The following is a 12,611-nucleotide window of genomic DNA, read 5'->3' on the forward strand; positions in this document are numbered from 1 at the left end:
ACCCAGCTGGTCTGCCAGATCGGCATAAGCACGATCAATCCTGCGCATGGTCTTCAGAAGGTCTTTCCTGCGGAACTTAATCTCCACTGTCCCTTCTGCCTCTAACACACCACCCCTGGAGGAAGGGAATAGGAAACAGGAGAGGGAGAGGGAGAGGGAGAGGGAGAAAGAGATGAGAGAGAGTATCCAGAGAGAGGGAGGAGAGAGAGGGGGCGTAACGGTAGAGACAAATAAGACGTGGGTGTCCAAATTGGCATCATTTTCCATTCTAATTTAATGAGAGGGTTTATTTTTTTCTAGAGCACCTGCTCTCCCTGTCTGCGTAGAGCTCCATGCAGAGTGGATTGATGGTGGGGTCGATGACTACCCATGAGCCTCCCCTCAGCTCAGCATGGGGCGGGATGTAGACCAGCACGGGCTGGTGAAACTCACGCAGGGCGTCCACTATGTAGGCGCCGAACTTCAGCACCTGGTCATACATGTCTGGTGGGAGGAGAAGAAAGGCATTAAGACTTATTAACTTCTCAGTTAACCGTTCAATCCTTCCATAATCCATTTCAAAATCCATTTTAAGAATAGTTCCCTCAACAATGTTTTCCTATAATAGCACCAGATTGATCCCTCTACTAAATATAGCCCGATTACCTGTCCCTGTACCATGTTCCCTGTGGTTTTCACTTCTAGTATGTATGAAGGTATGACCTAAAAACACTTGTACAAATACATGGTACACATGGAAAGCAACATTGATTATGAGTTACTCCAAAGTGGCTGATCGCGTCTCACCTTTCATTCCCCCAGAGAAGCCTCTCCAGTTGGCGAAGATCATCAGAGGCAGGCCCTCGCGGTTAAAATCCCGGATGGCCTGGGCCGTCTTAAAGGCAGAGTCTGGGAACCACACCTGCCCTGCCTGCTGGATGACCTAAAAACAGAATACAAAGGGGAATGATGTCTGTTTCATTACAAGGACATGGAGTGTTTCTTCCTTTTAGGTTATTACCATGTAATCGTACTCCGATGATAATAACTTTCTTTGAAACAACATATTTAAAAAGGTGCGGTCTGCGATTCTGGTGAAAGACTGTTCATATTTGAACTCAATAGCCAATCAATTACAGTCTGTCCATCAGCGTTCCTGAGGCAACGGTGTTGATTGGCCGGAATAGTATATTGCTCAGTCCAAGCCATTTTGTTTGTTTCCCATTTTTAGAGCTAGGACTGTGTACGAAAACCAGGTGCACACACAGAACAGAAAGCTAGTTGACCATGAGGAGAAATCCGCTGAATCTGACATCACATGTATTGGATTAAAATTTCAGACTGCATAGTCAATGTAAACTCTCTGTAGGAATGTGGCTATGGTCATTAAATACAAAGATCTCATCTCATTTAACTAATTCAGTCCAAAGGTGCTAAAATTCAGTCATGTATTGCTGACAACATAGAAATGATGAAGATGAACTGAGCTAAGCACTCACTTTAGCTTCGGAGTCCAGATTGGCCGGATCTGCTGGGATGGCCAGCTCAACGGTGCGTGTTTCCACAGCAATCACTCCCAGAGGAATTCCTCCCAACCTGTGTAAGGTGCATCATGGCCTCAGTCTCTGCAGCTGACGCTGACTCAACCAATGTGTTTCTCCTGGTCATGGAGTCTTTATGAGGTGGGATTAAAAAGTGCCTTACCTGGCTCTGCCCACCACCACTGTCTGAGCCCAGGACTCCATGATCTCCATGAAGGAGCCGTGGTCAAAGAAGCCACTCTCCCATGCCCCCTTTTGGGCTACAGACAGGACAAAAGGCACAGATCCACAGATTAAACAAACTCCAATATCGTCAGATCCACAGATTAAACAAACTCCAATATCGTCAGATCCACAGATTAAACAAACTCCAATATCGTCAGACTCACAGATTAAAGATGATTCAACATCTTCGGTTACATGACATGTACATCAACGGCACATCCGTCTTACATTCATTGCAAATATGGTCACTCCACAAACTCAGTTTCATTTTCCTTCAACTTTACACACAATCACCCAGCCCAGATGTAACTGCAGCAGGCACAGCATATGGCACAGATGGTGATGAATGACCTCCACAGGGCTGGGTTGCACAGTGGTGGTGGTGGTACTGATAGCAGTGGTGGAAGAGGGACTTACTAGGGTGGGGTCGGCCACACAGCAGCCAGCGGGGGTCGTAGGGAACTTTTGTGGGGGTGAAGTCGACTTCTCTCTCCACAGAGTCAGTAGGGGGCAGCACTGGAGGCGTGGCACTCTTGTTCTAAGTGCAGGAGAGGTCAATTCAACAAGGACCACTTTCTTAGCCACTGCCCTAAAAAACAGGGACAGTGAGGACAAAACCGATCAAGCTGAACATCAACCCATGCGCGCACACAAACGCATACATAAACGTTGAGAAAAAAGCCACTGAAAGCCCACAGGAATGAACCCTGTGACGGGCTTTGTGGGGAGAGGGCGCTTTTGTCTCTTTCAACTTTAGAACCCGGCAATCGACGATTCTCTTGGAGGAGAGTCAAATTAGTCCAGATATTTGCCTTTGAAAACACCCAAGACAACTTGACAGCTACCTTTGGCATGTAGGACAGCCACTGCAGGATGGCGAAGACTCCCTCAAAGTCGTCTGGCACAGTGGTGTGTGTGACGCCATTGTTGTGCATTATCTGAATGCCACCAAGCTGGTTGTTGGATGTGTATACTTCACGGCCCAACACCTGTGAAGATTAAAAACATAAATAAATAACTAATAAAAAATTCAAAGCTTTCAGACAATAATACATCAAAGTGTGCCTGAACCTAACTCTTTCCGCCAGAGTATTTCCTTGACTTGTAGCACAGATAACATGAACCAGTTGTTTGCCATCCTGCACAACATTATAAATTATATATCACATTACAAGCTAATTGAACTATGCCAAGTTGCAAGATTGTGGTGGTGTGTGCATGACCACTGTCTGCCTCTAGGTGGCGTGTGCAAGATCACTCTCTGCCTCTAGGTGTGGGGTCTGTTTGAGAAGGGTGCTGCACCTTGTTCAGTGCTCCTGCTCCAGTCAGGATGATGTGAGAGTTCTCCACCTGGATCACCCTCTGGCCCAGGCGCACCAGGTAGGCCCCAATGCCTATAGCACGGCAGGTCACCTGAATGTGAACACATACAAACACACACACACAATAAATAAATAAATAAATATACACACATTCTATTCTACCATTCACTTTATTCTAATTAGTTATAATATGACACTGCAGCATTTGAATAGCTGATAAAACAAATGTCTTTAGCACAGCTCAAATGCATAGGATAGGAACACTGGCATGACTGGCACACAGATACACAGGCCAGGTGATTGAGAGCTGATAATCTGTGAGGCAGCACCATGATCAGGCCCAGTGACTGTGAGGAGGTAATAATCTGTGAGGCAGCACCATGCTGATGGTGATGATCTCCTCGTAGGCCTGAGAGGTCTCCCCAGCGATCATACCCGACCCTCGCAGGTTCTCCACACCCAGACCGTCCTCCATCCCAATGATGTCTGTGATGATGTACCTGTGGAACGGGCGGGGAAAGAGACACTCTGACAGTTGGCAGTTTTTAAAGTGCTTGCAAACAAAATTCAGAAACTCTGTCAGTGTAGCTAATGTCACAATGTAAAACTAGACACAACACAAACGTGTGCAGGGACATGGCACTTGTAAAATCATTTAATTTGTCATTAGTGTGCACAATACAAATATCCAACATCTGTTATTCTGTGTTCCTGTGGCCTCCTGAGTTAGCATTAGCATCGGTAGAGTACCACTACTCTCCGAGTGAAGGACAAGAAGGTCCCAACAACAGTAGCGGGAAATCAATCAGATGACCAGAGTGCAGCATACCTGGACTCCCCTCCTTCCTCCACGTGGTGACAGTGTACAGAGTTGGTGGAGCTGATCCGTGTGTAGTCCTGAGGCGTCAGGTACAGATACTTAAAGCCCTGCAGGCCAGAGCATGAACATCTCTGGGTCAGTACACGCACCCACACCGCAGCACCCGAGACAGATAGAACATCACCAGTCTATTGCTCTAAACATTACAGAGATCAGGGCAGAGTACTGTCCCATGCCCACGCAGCACTGTCAACGAGCTAAAGTTATTCCAACCAACTTCGAAGCCCGAAGCAGTTACACATTTCTTTTAGCAACCCAAGTTGTTGCTCCGAAAACTTCTGAGGAGGCTAATGGCAACATGGTGCTTGAGTGTGAGTGCCTACCTTATAGGGATCAGCGGGATCCACCCAGGCCACCTGAAACATGTGCCGGACCTCCTCGGCCAGACCGATGCGCGCCCCACTGTTGGCAGAGATGTAGATGCGAGGGATGCCCTCGGTGCGCGCCAGCTCCGATGCCCGCAGGAACAGTAGGTCCTCCTGAGGCCCAAACGAGCCGATCCTGAAGGTGATGTCGTTACAGATGACGATGATGTCACGGCCCTCCGGGTATTCGGGAGTCTTCATGCGCATACGAAACGCCACCATGCCGACCTTGGGATAGAGAGAAGGCGCGACAGAGATTTAGAACTGTAACTTAAGAGTAGTTTTATTGTTATTTTGTCTTTTCATTATTACGATTCTCTAATCTTTGTGATATCCTACAAATAAGAGGCAACAACATGGCAAAAGCGACAAAAGATAACTTTACCTCTCTTGCTTAACATCACAATTTAATCACAATTCTCTCACATAATAGACTAACAACCAGTGGCTAGTATCAGCAATGGCTCCTTACTGAAGCTGTGCCCTGATCCTGCTGGAGCAGCCCTGAGCTCGCATTACCTCATTGTCTCCTGGGAGGCGGTTCATCTGGACCAGTCCGCCCTGAGGATCCAGCACCAGCTCTGTACACAGCAGCACATCTTTAGGGCTGCGGCCACCTGGACCCCACGCTTTAAACAGAGCCTGGAAGAGGGGAGCTACACGGTTAGAATCACAAGCCCACGGACCACACAGTAATGGTTTCATTACTATGGGCACTGACCTTGCTTTTCAACACTGGGGGCATATCTAGCCTCAATTATAACTGTGGTATCAAGGCCACTGCTAAACTATACCGAGCCACAGACAGATGGATCAAACCTCATGGGTATTCAAGCAAAAAACAGAGCTTCATAAGCAAAGAACAGAATGAGGAGAAAAGGGTAGCCACCTGTCTGAACATCTCGGGAAAGTCGTACACATAGGTGGTGCCCAGGCTCTGTGCCTGGAAGCGCTTGGCCTGCAGGAGGTCTTTGGTGACATAAGGCGAGCTGATCAGCATGCCATGCAGGAGACCCTGCTTATCCCCATACGACTGGAACATGATCTACAAACACACAAACAACTCTTAAAGTGCCTGCACACAACACAGCACAGAGAATCTTAAACAATTCTGTGTGATTATGATCCAGCATTCTATTCCATTCTTTTGCGTTCTATTCTATTAATTTCATTCTATTCTATTGTCCATCCATTCTGTTGGTTAATAAGATGGCTAAGCCTCCCCTGGTATAGAGAAGAATTAGATCAGGGGTGTCAAACATACGGCCCGCGGGCCGGATTTGGCCCACCAGGGGCTCCAGCTCGGCCCGCCGGATGACTTTTGCTAAGTGTGAAAATTACAGAAAGACACTGAAGCATAGTATTGGTGAAATTGCACTTGTTTTTCTTAATACATTTCAAGGGTTGTGAATCAGAATGTCTCTTAAGAATATGGAGGTTTATGAGTACAAACGTTTTGTAATATTTTTAATCGATCCAGTAATTGCTTCAAAAACAGTATAAATGCAATATCTGCTCCGGAGGCAGAAGCGCTCATTGCCACAGGCAGCAGCGCTCGCTGCTCGCTTTGTGACGCGTTTGACGCGAGGGAATCTGCAGAGGAGAGCCCAGGCAGATAAACAGTGGGCTGATGTCTGTTTTTTGGTCTTTATGTTTCTAGTTTATTGTAGAAAGACCTTAAAATAGGGTTTATCATCCAAAAACCTTCACCAATGGTTTAAACAGAAAAGATTGAGAAATATTGTTGTTATGTATACGTTATTATGCTATGATTCTACTTGTCTGGCCCACTTGAGATCAACTCATTTAGTTAATGGGCAGTATGTGGCCCATTAACTAAAATGAGTTTGACACCCCTGAATTAGATGATGACTCTTTGAATTATACCTGTCCGGAACTTGGATCGATCATCTCCTTGTAAAGGGTGATGTCCAGGTAGTAGCCCGATTCGTTGGTGAGGAAGAGCCGGATTGGAATGGCGTTTCCGGTGGCCGTCAGCCGGATGTTGATCTTTATCTCTGCCTGCAGGACACGGACCTTCCACAGCCGGCTGCCATAACGCATCACCATGGAACGCACAGACTCCTCAATCTACAAGAGGCAATTAGGTTTTATTTTCATTTACTAAATACTCAAAACTCAGTACTCAGAATAAGTTAGAATTGGATGACTGTTCAGTTTAATGAGTGAATTGACACAGCATGGATATGTAGACACCTTGGAGGGGTCCATGATGACCGTGGGCACGAAGTTGAGGAAAATGTGGTTGCAGTCGGTGCGCACAGTAGTGTTGCTAAAGGCCACCTCCAGCTCATCCATGGCCTCCAGCAGCAGCCTCTCACCTTCGTTCTGGAGGTACTCAAAGGACGCTTCCTACAGGGAGGACCAGGAGAAAATAAAGAGACTGAGACTATGCAGAGGAAAGGCTGGGTGACTGGTACTGAGGTAAAATTTTTATGTTATCGATTTAGTTTCTGGATCCTCATGCAGCACATACTGTATATGTGAGGCAAAACTGTTTGAGATAAAGTTAGTTACTACTACATGACTACTACATGACGTGCATTATGGGTGGAGCTCTGTTACCTTGGTGACTAGGTCCGAGTGGCGAATGATGGCACGGATGAAAAAGCGGTAGTCAGTGACCTCTGCCCCCTGCTCAACGCGGGCGGCACCCAGGTACAGGTGCATCTTGTGGTTGGCGCAGGGCACAGCCGTCAGGTCAAAGTTGCGCATGCGGTTGAGCTCCAGCTGGAAGGCCAAAGCTGGCTCCAGGTTCCTGTAGATACGGTCCTCTTGGAACTAAGGGAGGGAAAGCTAATGATCAGCATAGCAAGGACATGGGAACTATTGTAACAGTGTTAATTATCGGACGGCATGTGTAATCGGCAAACGTTCGCGTTGACATGTTAACCCATTATTAAACTGAGCATATCGATTCTTAATCCATTATGGCCGATGTTTGACACTGTACGATAACTGACATAGCTACGCTTCTGACTTAAGGCCTCAGTGAGAGGAAAATTTGTTTTCCAGTTTGGAAAATGACATGCAAAGCAAATGTATACAAAACTTCAAAATTAAACCCAAAAGTTTAAATATGGTGTTTTGAACATTATAAACATCATTTTACCTCATCTCTGGCTCTGAAGGTGAAAAACTTGGGGAATTCCCGCTTTAAAAAAGGAGAATTGAATTTTCTTTAATATTGGTAAACATCTTAAAAGGTAAAACTTTAATTGAAAAAGCATCAATTTATAAGAAATCTTTTTGGAATCGTACCTTCTGGGCAAGTAAAAATGTAATTCTTCTGATGCCATATTCATATAGAACCAATTTCTGTAAAAAAAAAGTTTTTAAATAAATCAAAAATGTTAGGTTACACTACAGTGAATAAACTCTGATAGGAACAGCAGCCCCACAGACTCTTCTGTAGTCTTGACCTTAGACTGGGAAAAGGCGGTCAACTCCGTGACCAGAGTTTCATCGTCCTCTGTGTCAACAGACCGGATGGACACGTTGATAATGTGGATGGGATTGTCCCTCATATTCTATAAAGGAAACAGCAGATGTGCAATCAGTGATTGGATGTAAAAGCATTAGGTCATCTACTCCCATATTTAGCCCCAATGTCCTGACCATGCATAGTGCACATAAGCAACATTAGTCACAATGCACTCAAAACTGTAGGAGATGTAGATAAAACCCTTAAGACACAAGCTTCACAAGCATCCCAGTGCTCTTGTGCTTAGATGTATAGGGAAGTGGTGCAATTGGTCCATTACACACCCCAAAGTACCTATTTATACACTAGTCCTCATGACATATGCCTTAACGCTAAGGTGCTTGGAGAATTAATTAAAGACAATAAGATTTCTTATCATAGCTATGCAGATGACACCCAAATGTACTTTGCTTTGACAAAGACAGGACTAGTTGAGAAGGCATTGACCAAATTGACAACTGGATGTCTCAATATTTCCTGCAGCTAAATAAGGACAAATCTGAAATCAACTTATTTGGGTAAAATAAGGATTTAGGATTGGCACTAAAAGCCAAAAGTGAACGACATTGTTAGAAACATTGGTGTCTTAATTCATTGTGATCTCAGTTCTTGGTTTCACCTGGTTGTTAAAACTAAGTCAGCTTTTTACCATCTCAAAAACAGACAAACTTAGAGGACATGTCAAAACATGATTTAGAAAAACTAATTTATGCCTTTATCTCCAGAAGGGTTGGCTCATGTGTTGCTCAACTCTGGAACCAACTTCCTGATGACATCACATGAACTCCAACTGTAGTCAGTTTCAAATCAAGACTTGAGACCCAACTATCCTCAGATGCATTTTGTTAGCTGATCAAATGCACTTTTGATGTATTTATCTTTTCTTTGTTCTTTTAGCTTCATTTTTTTTATCTTTTATTTTTCTATGTTCTTTTCTAGTGCCCTTCACTGTTTTAATGTCTTATTTTTCTACGTTCTTTAATGACGCATTTGTGTGCATAATGAGTGCATTTGTAAAGCATTTTGAATTACCAATGTGTATGACCGTTGCTATGTAAATAAACTTGCCTTGCCTTACAAATTCGACTTTCACTCTTGTGATGTTTTGGATAAAGGAATTTGTTGAACCACAATATTCCTGAAAAAAAAAAAAACATAACGGGCTGCTGGTTTGGTTTATGGCCACTCACCCTGCTGCTCTCCTCGTCATACAGACTGGTGGTGGCCTCTGTGAACAGCGGGCTGTCCAATAAGGGCTCCGCAAAACAAGCAATGACCTCATCAAAGTTCCTGTCAGTGCGGTCAACAGAACCAATCACCGCAATTAGCATGGAAGTTGAAGTTTGTTTTATAGAAGAAACATTAAAAAACAGAACGTTTTCAAAATATGACATTGCTATCACTAGCACCGTTCTATTCCGGCAAAAATGCAAAGGATTCTATGATTAACGTCTCACCAAATTATCATGAACAAAATGACACTTTGATTAAGCATGAATTGCAATGACATAGTTGTCATAATGTTTACTGTTGATTGTATATCTAAAACACGAGTCTTCGTAAATACATTAGAGTTAAATTTCTCTGACACATCACAGACACATACAGTCACATGACCCCAGCCTTCATTGTGTAAACTGTTTTGTCTTTTTTTCCTTTTAGTCGTTTGCCCACCTTTTGAAGTCGTCAAAGCACAGGAAGGCCACCATCACGCCCATTCTCTGGCAGGGGGGGGAGAAGACCATATCCAGGAAGAGCTCGCTGCTCTGCCGCCTCATCTCCAGCTGGCTTGAAGGGCCACTTGCTGGCACCGACAACCTGGGGGGGTGGGGTATCAAAAGAGTGGCGTTACCATGGATACTATGGATAAAATGCCACTATGTGGTACTAGGGGACCTAAAACAGGCTCACAAACAACAGGGGCCGAATACATTATGTTAAAGGCGTTGTGTATGTACACAGTAGAGTCCTCAGAACAGTGCGTCTATTGTGCCCACTCATTCATAAGTGCTAGCTGCAAAATAGAGACTGCAATTTATTGCATGCTTCTGAAATACTTTGAGTCAAATGAACTAAATCTTTGTAACATGGGAATTTATATAGATCCACACAAAAATCCTACATGTACAACTGGGAGAAGGTGTATGTAAATGTACCCTTTTATATTGGCACGTCTGTTTTCATGGACAAAAGTTTAAGACCACCCCATGAGAAAATTTACTTTTTTTCTTTTGAACGCAGAAGAAATAAAGTTGACTGCATGAGATTGTGTCATCCTTACATCGGCCTATTGTAGTCACTTTTCAACTCTCATCAATTTAATTTCTGGTGCTTTCAGAAGAAAAGAAAAAAAAAAAGTACATTTTCTCATGGGTGGTCTTAAACCTTTGTCGATGATTGTACATTACAGGAACGGTCAAGAGTGGTGTAGAATGCTACCCAAGTTATTACACTTATCTCTACTGTTAAGAATGCCACACACACACACTGTGGCATCACGATGGGCCAGCTGGCAGAGGGGTGTGGTGTTCGTGTGGAGGTCTGGCTGCCACACCACAAGATGGCTGCCAGTGGCACTACATCTCCCAGAATGCAGCAGCACCCAACCAGGTGTAGTTGCTTAAGGCACCTGATGGACGAAGCATTTAAGACAGGTGGTGCCTGTTGTGAGAGAGCGAGCCACGAGAGCAGGAAGAGCCAGAAGGGAGAACAGAGAGCACTTGACGTGCGGGTGAAGCCGTTGTGGAAACGCTTGCTGAAGCGCTTGCTAAGCCGCATCCGGAAGGGGGAAGGCTAGCCCCAAGCCGGGAAGGACCTGGACGGAGGAACTTTAAGCTGCAACTACAGTGGGCAGGATGTAAGTGAGGAGCAACTTTATGAAGCCTATGTTTTTGCCTTTGAAGAACTTTTATGTTTGCTTCCTGAAAGACTTTGTGTTTGGTGAAAACCTGATCCTCGTTTGAAAGCACTTTTGCCGGCTCTGTCCTGTTAATTACGCACTGCCCTACACCCAGCTCAGTGGTAAAGCCTCTCATGATACCACATATGGTGGAGAATGCGGGCATAGGGCGTAGGTGCGAATGAGCAGAAGTGAAGGAATCGACGACTTGGTGGAACTTTTTTCAGGACTTCACGCAAAGGAGCACCAAACACAAAATGGAGGAACTGGTGATGATGCTGTGGGAGAGCCAGAGGGCCCAGCAGGAGACCAGTGCAGCCTTGCTGCAGATGCAGCAGAAGGACAATCCAACTAAGGATGACCTAGAGGAGGCCGGGAAGAAGCACGCCCGGTCTGGTGAGATGTTCGAGAGGGCCCAGGAAAAGCTAAGCCAGATGCGCAGTGCAACAGTGGTGGTCCTAGCTGCCGGTGATGAAGAGTGGGACGATGATGATGGCGATGATGATGATGATGTCTATGGTGAAGATGTCAGTGATGAAGAGGTCGGTGATGTCGATGATGATGCCGATGATGAAGCTGACGATGGTGATGATGAAGGTGACGGTGATGAAGGTGACGATGATGAGGAAGATGATGTCGACGATGAAGGTGATACTGATGGTGATGAAGATGATGAAGATGTTGATGATGAAATTGCTGAGGAAGAGGTGGAGGATGAAGATCCTGCGGATGACGAAGATCCTGCTGATGACGAAGATCCTGCGGATGATAACGAAGCAGGTGAAGGTGACTGAGTCAGAAGTCCCACCAGGTAAAAAGGCAGCTCCAGCCAAGTCTGCTGCCAAGGCAGCCCCTGCTAAAGAAGAGCCTGGGGAAGACCACAACGGTAAAGAGGCAGATGACCCAGACGATGGTGCCGAAGGCGACAACGACCTCGGAGAAGAGGGGGATGTCTTTGACCGACTTCTGCCCGAACAAACGTGTCTGACTCTGCCCAGAGGAGAAAGATGTGTGCCGGCTACCAGCGCAAGGTGGTAGTAGTGTGCCACACAAACGAGGCCTACAAGGAGAAGACTCCTAAAAAGACGGAGACGGATGGCAAAGATGTCCCCGAACGCGCCGTGCTCAAGAGGAAGGGACTCTACGCCCTGCCAGAGGTGGGCGATTACTTCCCTGACGTGACGTATGTGGAGCGGAAGAAGCTGGAAGCAAAGGCGCATTTGAATTGGCAACTTCCGGTGAATTGTCAGGAGATGGCGACTGAGGAGACGGCAGAAGATGGGGAAGACACTGGCATGGTCCCCAGTGCACCACAGGAGCAGAAAGAGAAACCAGGGGAGACGGAAACAAACGGCAGGGTGAGTAGATGGTTTCTAAGTCACCATCCGTGTAATGTCTCTGTCGTTCACAGGCCAGGAAGGCGCCGTGGAAAAGCAGATGTCCTGTCCCACTGTGATGCCTTTTGGACCTGGTTTATCCTGCCGAGGGCGTCAGGTCCGGGGAGAGGGATGTGTGGCATCACGATGGGCCAGCTGGCAGAGGGGTGTGGTGTTCGTCTGGAGGTCTGGCTGCCACACCACAAGATGGCTGCCAGTGGCACTACATCTCCCAGAATGCAGCAGCACCCAACCAGGTGTAGTTGCTTAAGGCACCTGATGGACGAAGCATTTAAGACAGGTGGCAGGATGTAAGTGAGGAGCAACTTTATGAAGCCTATGTTTTTGCCTTTGAAGAACTTTTATGTTTGCTTCCTGAAAGACTTTGTGTTTGGTGAATAAACCTGATCCTCGTTTGAAAGCACTTTTGCCGGCTCTGTCCTGTTAATTACGCACTGCCCTACACCCAGCTCAGTGGTAAAGCCTCTCATGATACCACAACACACACACTGCATCCAG

General features: G+C 45.8%; 1 protein-coding gene across 7 annotated transcripts in view; it reads right to left on the reverse strand.

Annotated features, from left to right (window-relative positions):
• acacb (acetyl-CoA carboxylase beta) overlaps positions 1-12,611 on the reverse strand; it is a 35,331-nt gene that overhangs the window by 2,654 nt on the left and 20,066 nt on the right. For all 7 annotated transcript variants that reach the window (XM_031570303.2, XM_031570304.2, XM_012815904.3 and 4 more), the window contains 21 exons: positions 9,492-9,635; positions 9,008-9,107; positions 7,756-7,863; positions 7,595-7,651; positions 7,446-7,487; positions 6,899-7,114; positions 6,530-6,685; positions 6,200-6,403; positions 5,202-5,357; positions 4,832-4,954; positions 4,271-4,540; positions 3,897-3,994; positions 3,447-3,567; positions 3,048-3,158; positions 2,591-2,734; positions 2,163-2,283; positions 1,684-1,780; positions 1,479-1,575; positions 787-922; positions 306-483; positions 3-115 (listed from right to left, as the gene is read on the reverse strand). In XM_031570303.2, coding sequence (XP_031426163.1) covers positions 3-115; positions 306-483; positions 787-922; positions 1,479-1,575; positions 1,684-1,780; positions 2,163-2,283; positions 2,591-2,734; positions 3,048-3,158; positions 3,447-3,567; positions 3,897-3,994; positions 4,271-4,540; positions 4,832-4,954; positions 5,202-5,357; positions 6,200-6,403; positions 6,530-6,685; positions 6,899-7,114; positions 7,446-7,487; positions 7,595-7,651; positions 7,756-7,863; positions 9,008-9,107; positions 9,492-9,635 — 2,792 coding nt within the window. The remainder of the gene's footprint in view (positions 1-2; positions 116-305; positions 484-786; positions 923-1,478; positions 1,576-1,683; positions 1,781-2,162; positions 2,284-2,590; positions 2,735-3,047; positions 3,159-3,446; positions 3,568-3,896; positions 3,995-4,270; positions 4,541-4,831; positions 4,955-5,201; positions 5,358-6,199; positions 6,404-6,529; positions 6,686-6,898; positions 7,115-7,445; positions 7,488-7,594; positions 7,652-7,755; positions 7,864-9,007; positions 9,108-9,491; positions 9,636-12,611) is intronic.

This window comes from Clupea harengus, chromosome 7, assembly GCF_900700415.2.
Source record: "Clupea harengus chromosome 7, Ch_v2.0.2, whole genome shotgun sequence".
Taxonomy (NCBI): domain Eukaryota; kingdom Metazoa; phylum Chordata; class Actinopteri; order Clupeiformes; family Clupeidae; genus Clupea; species Clupea harengus.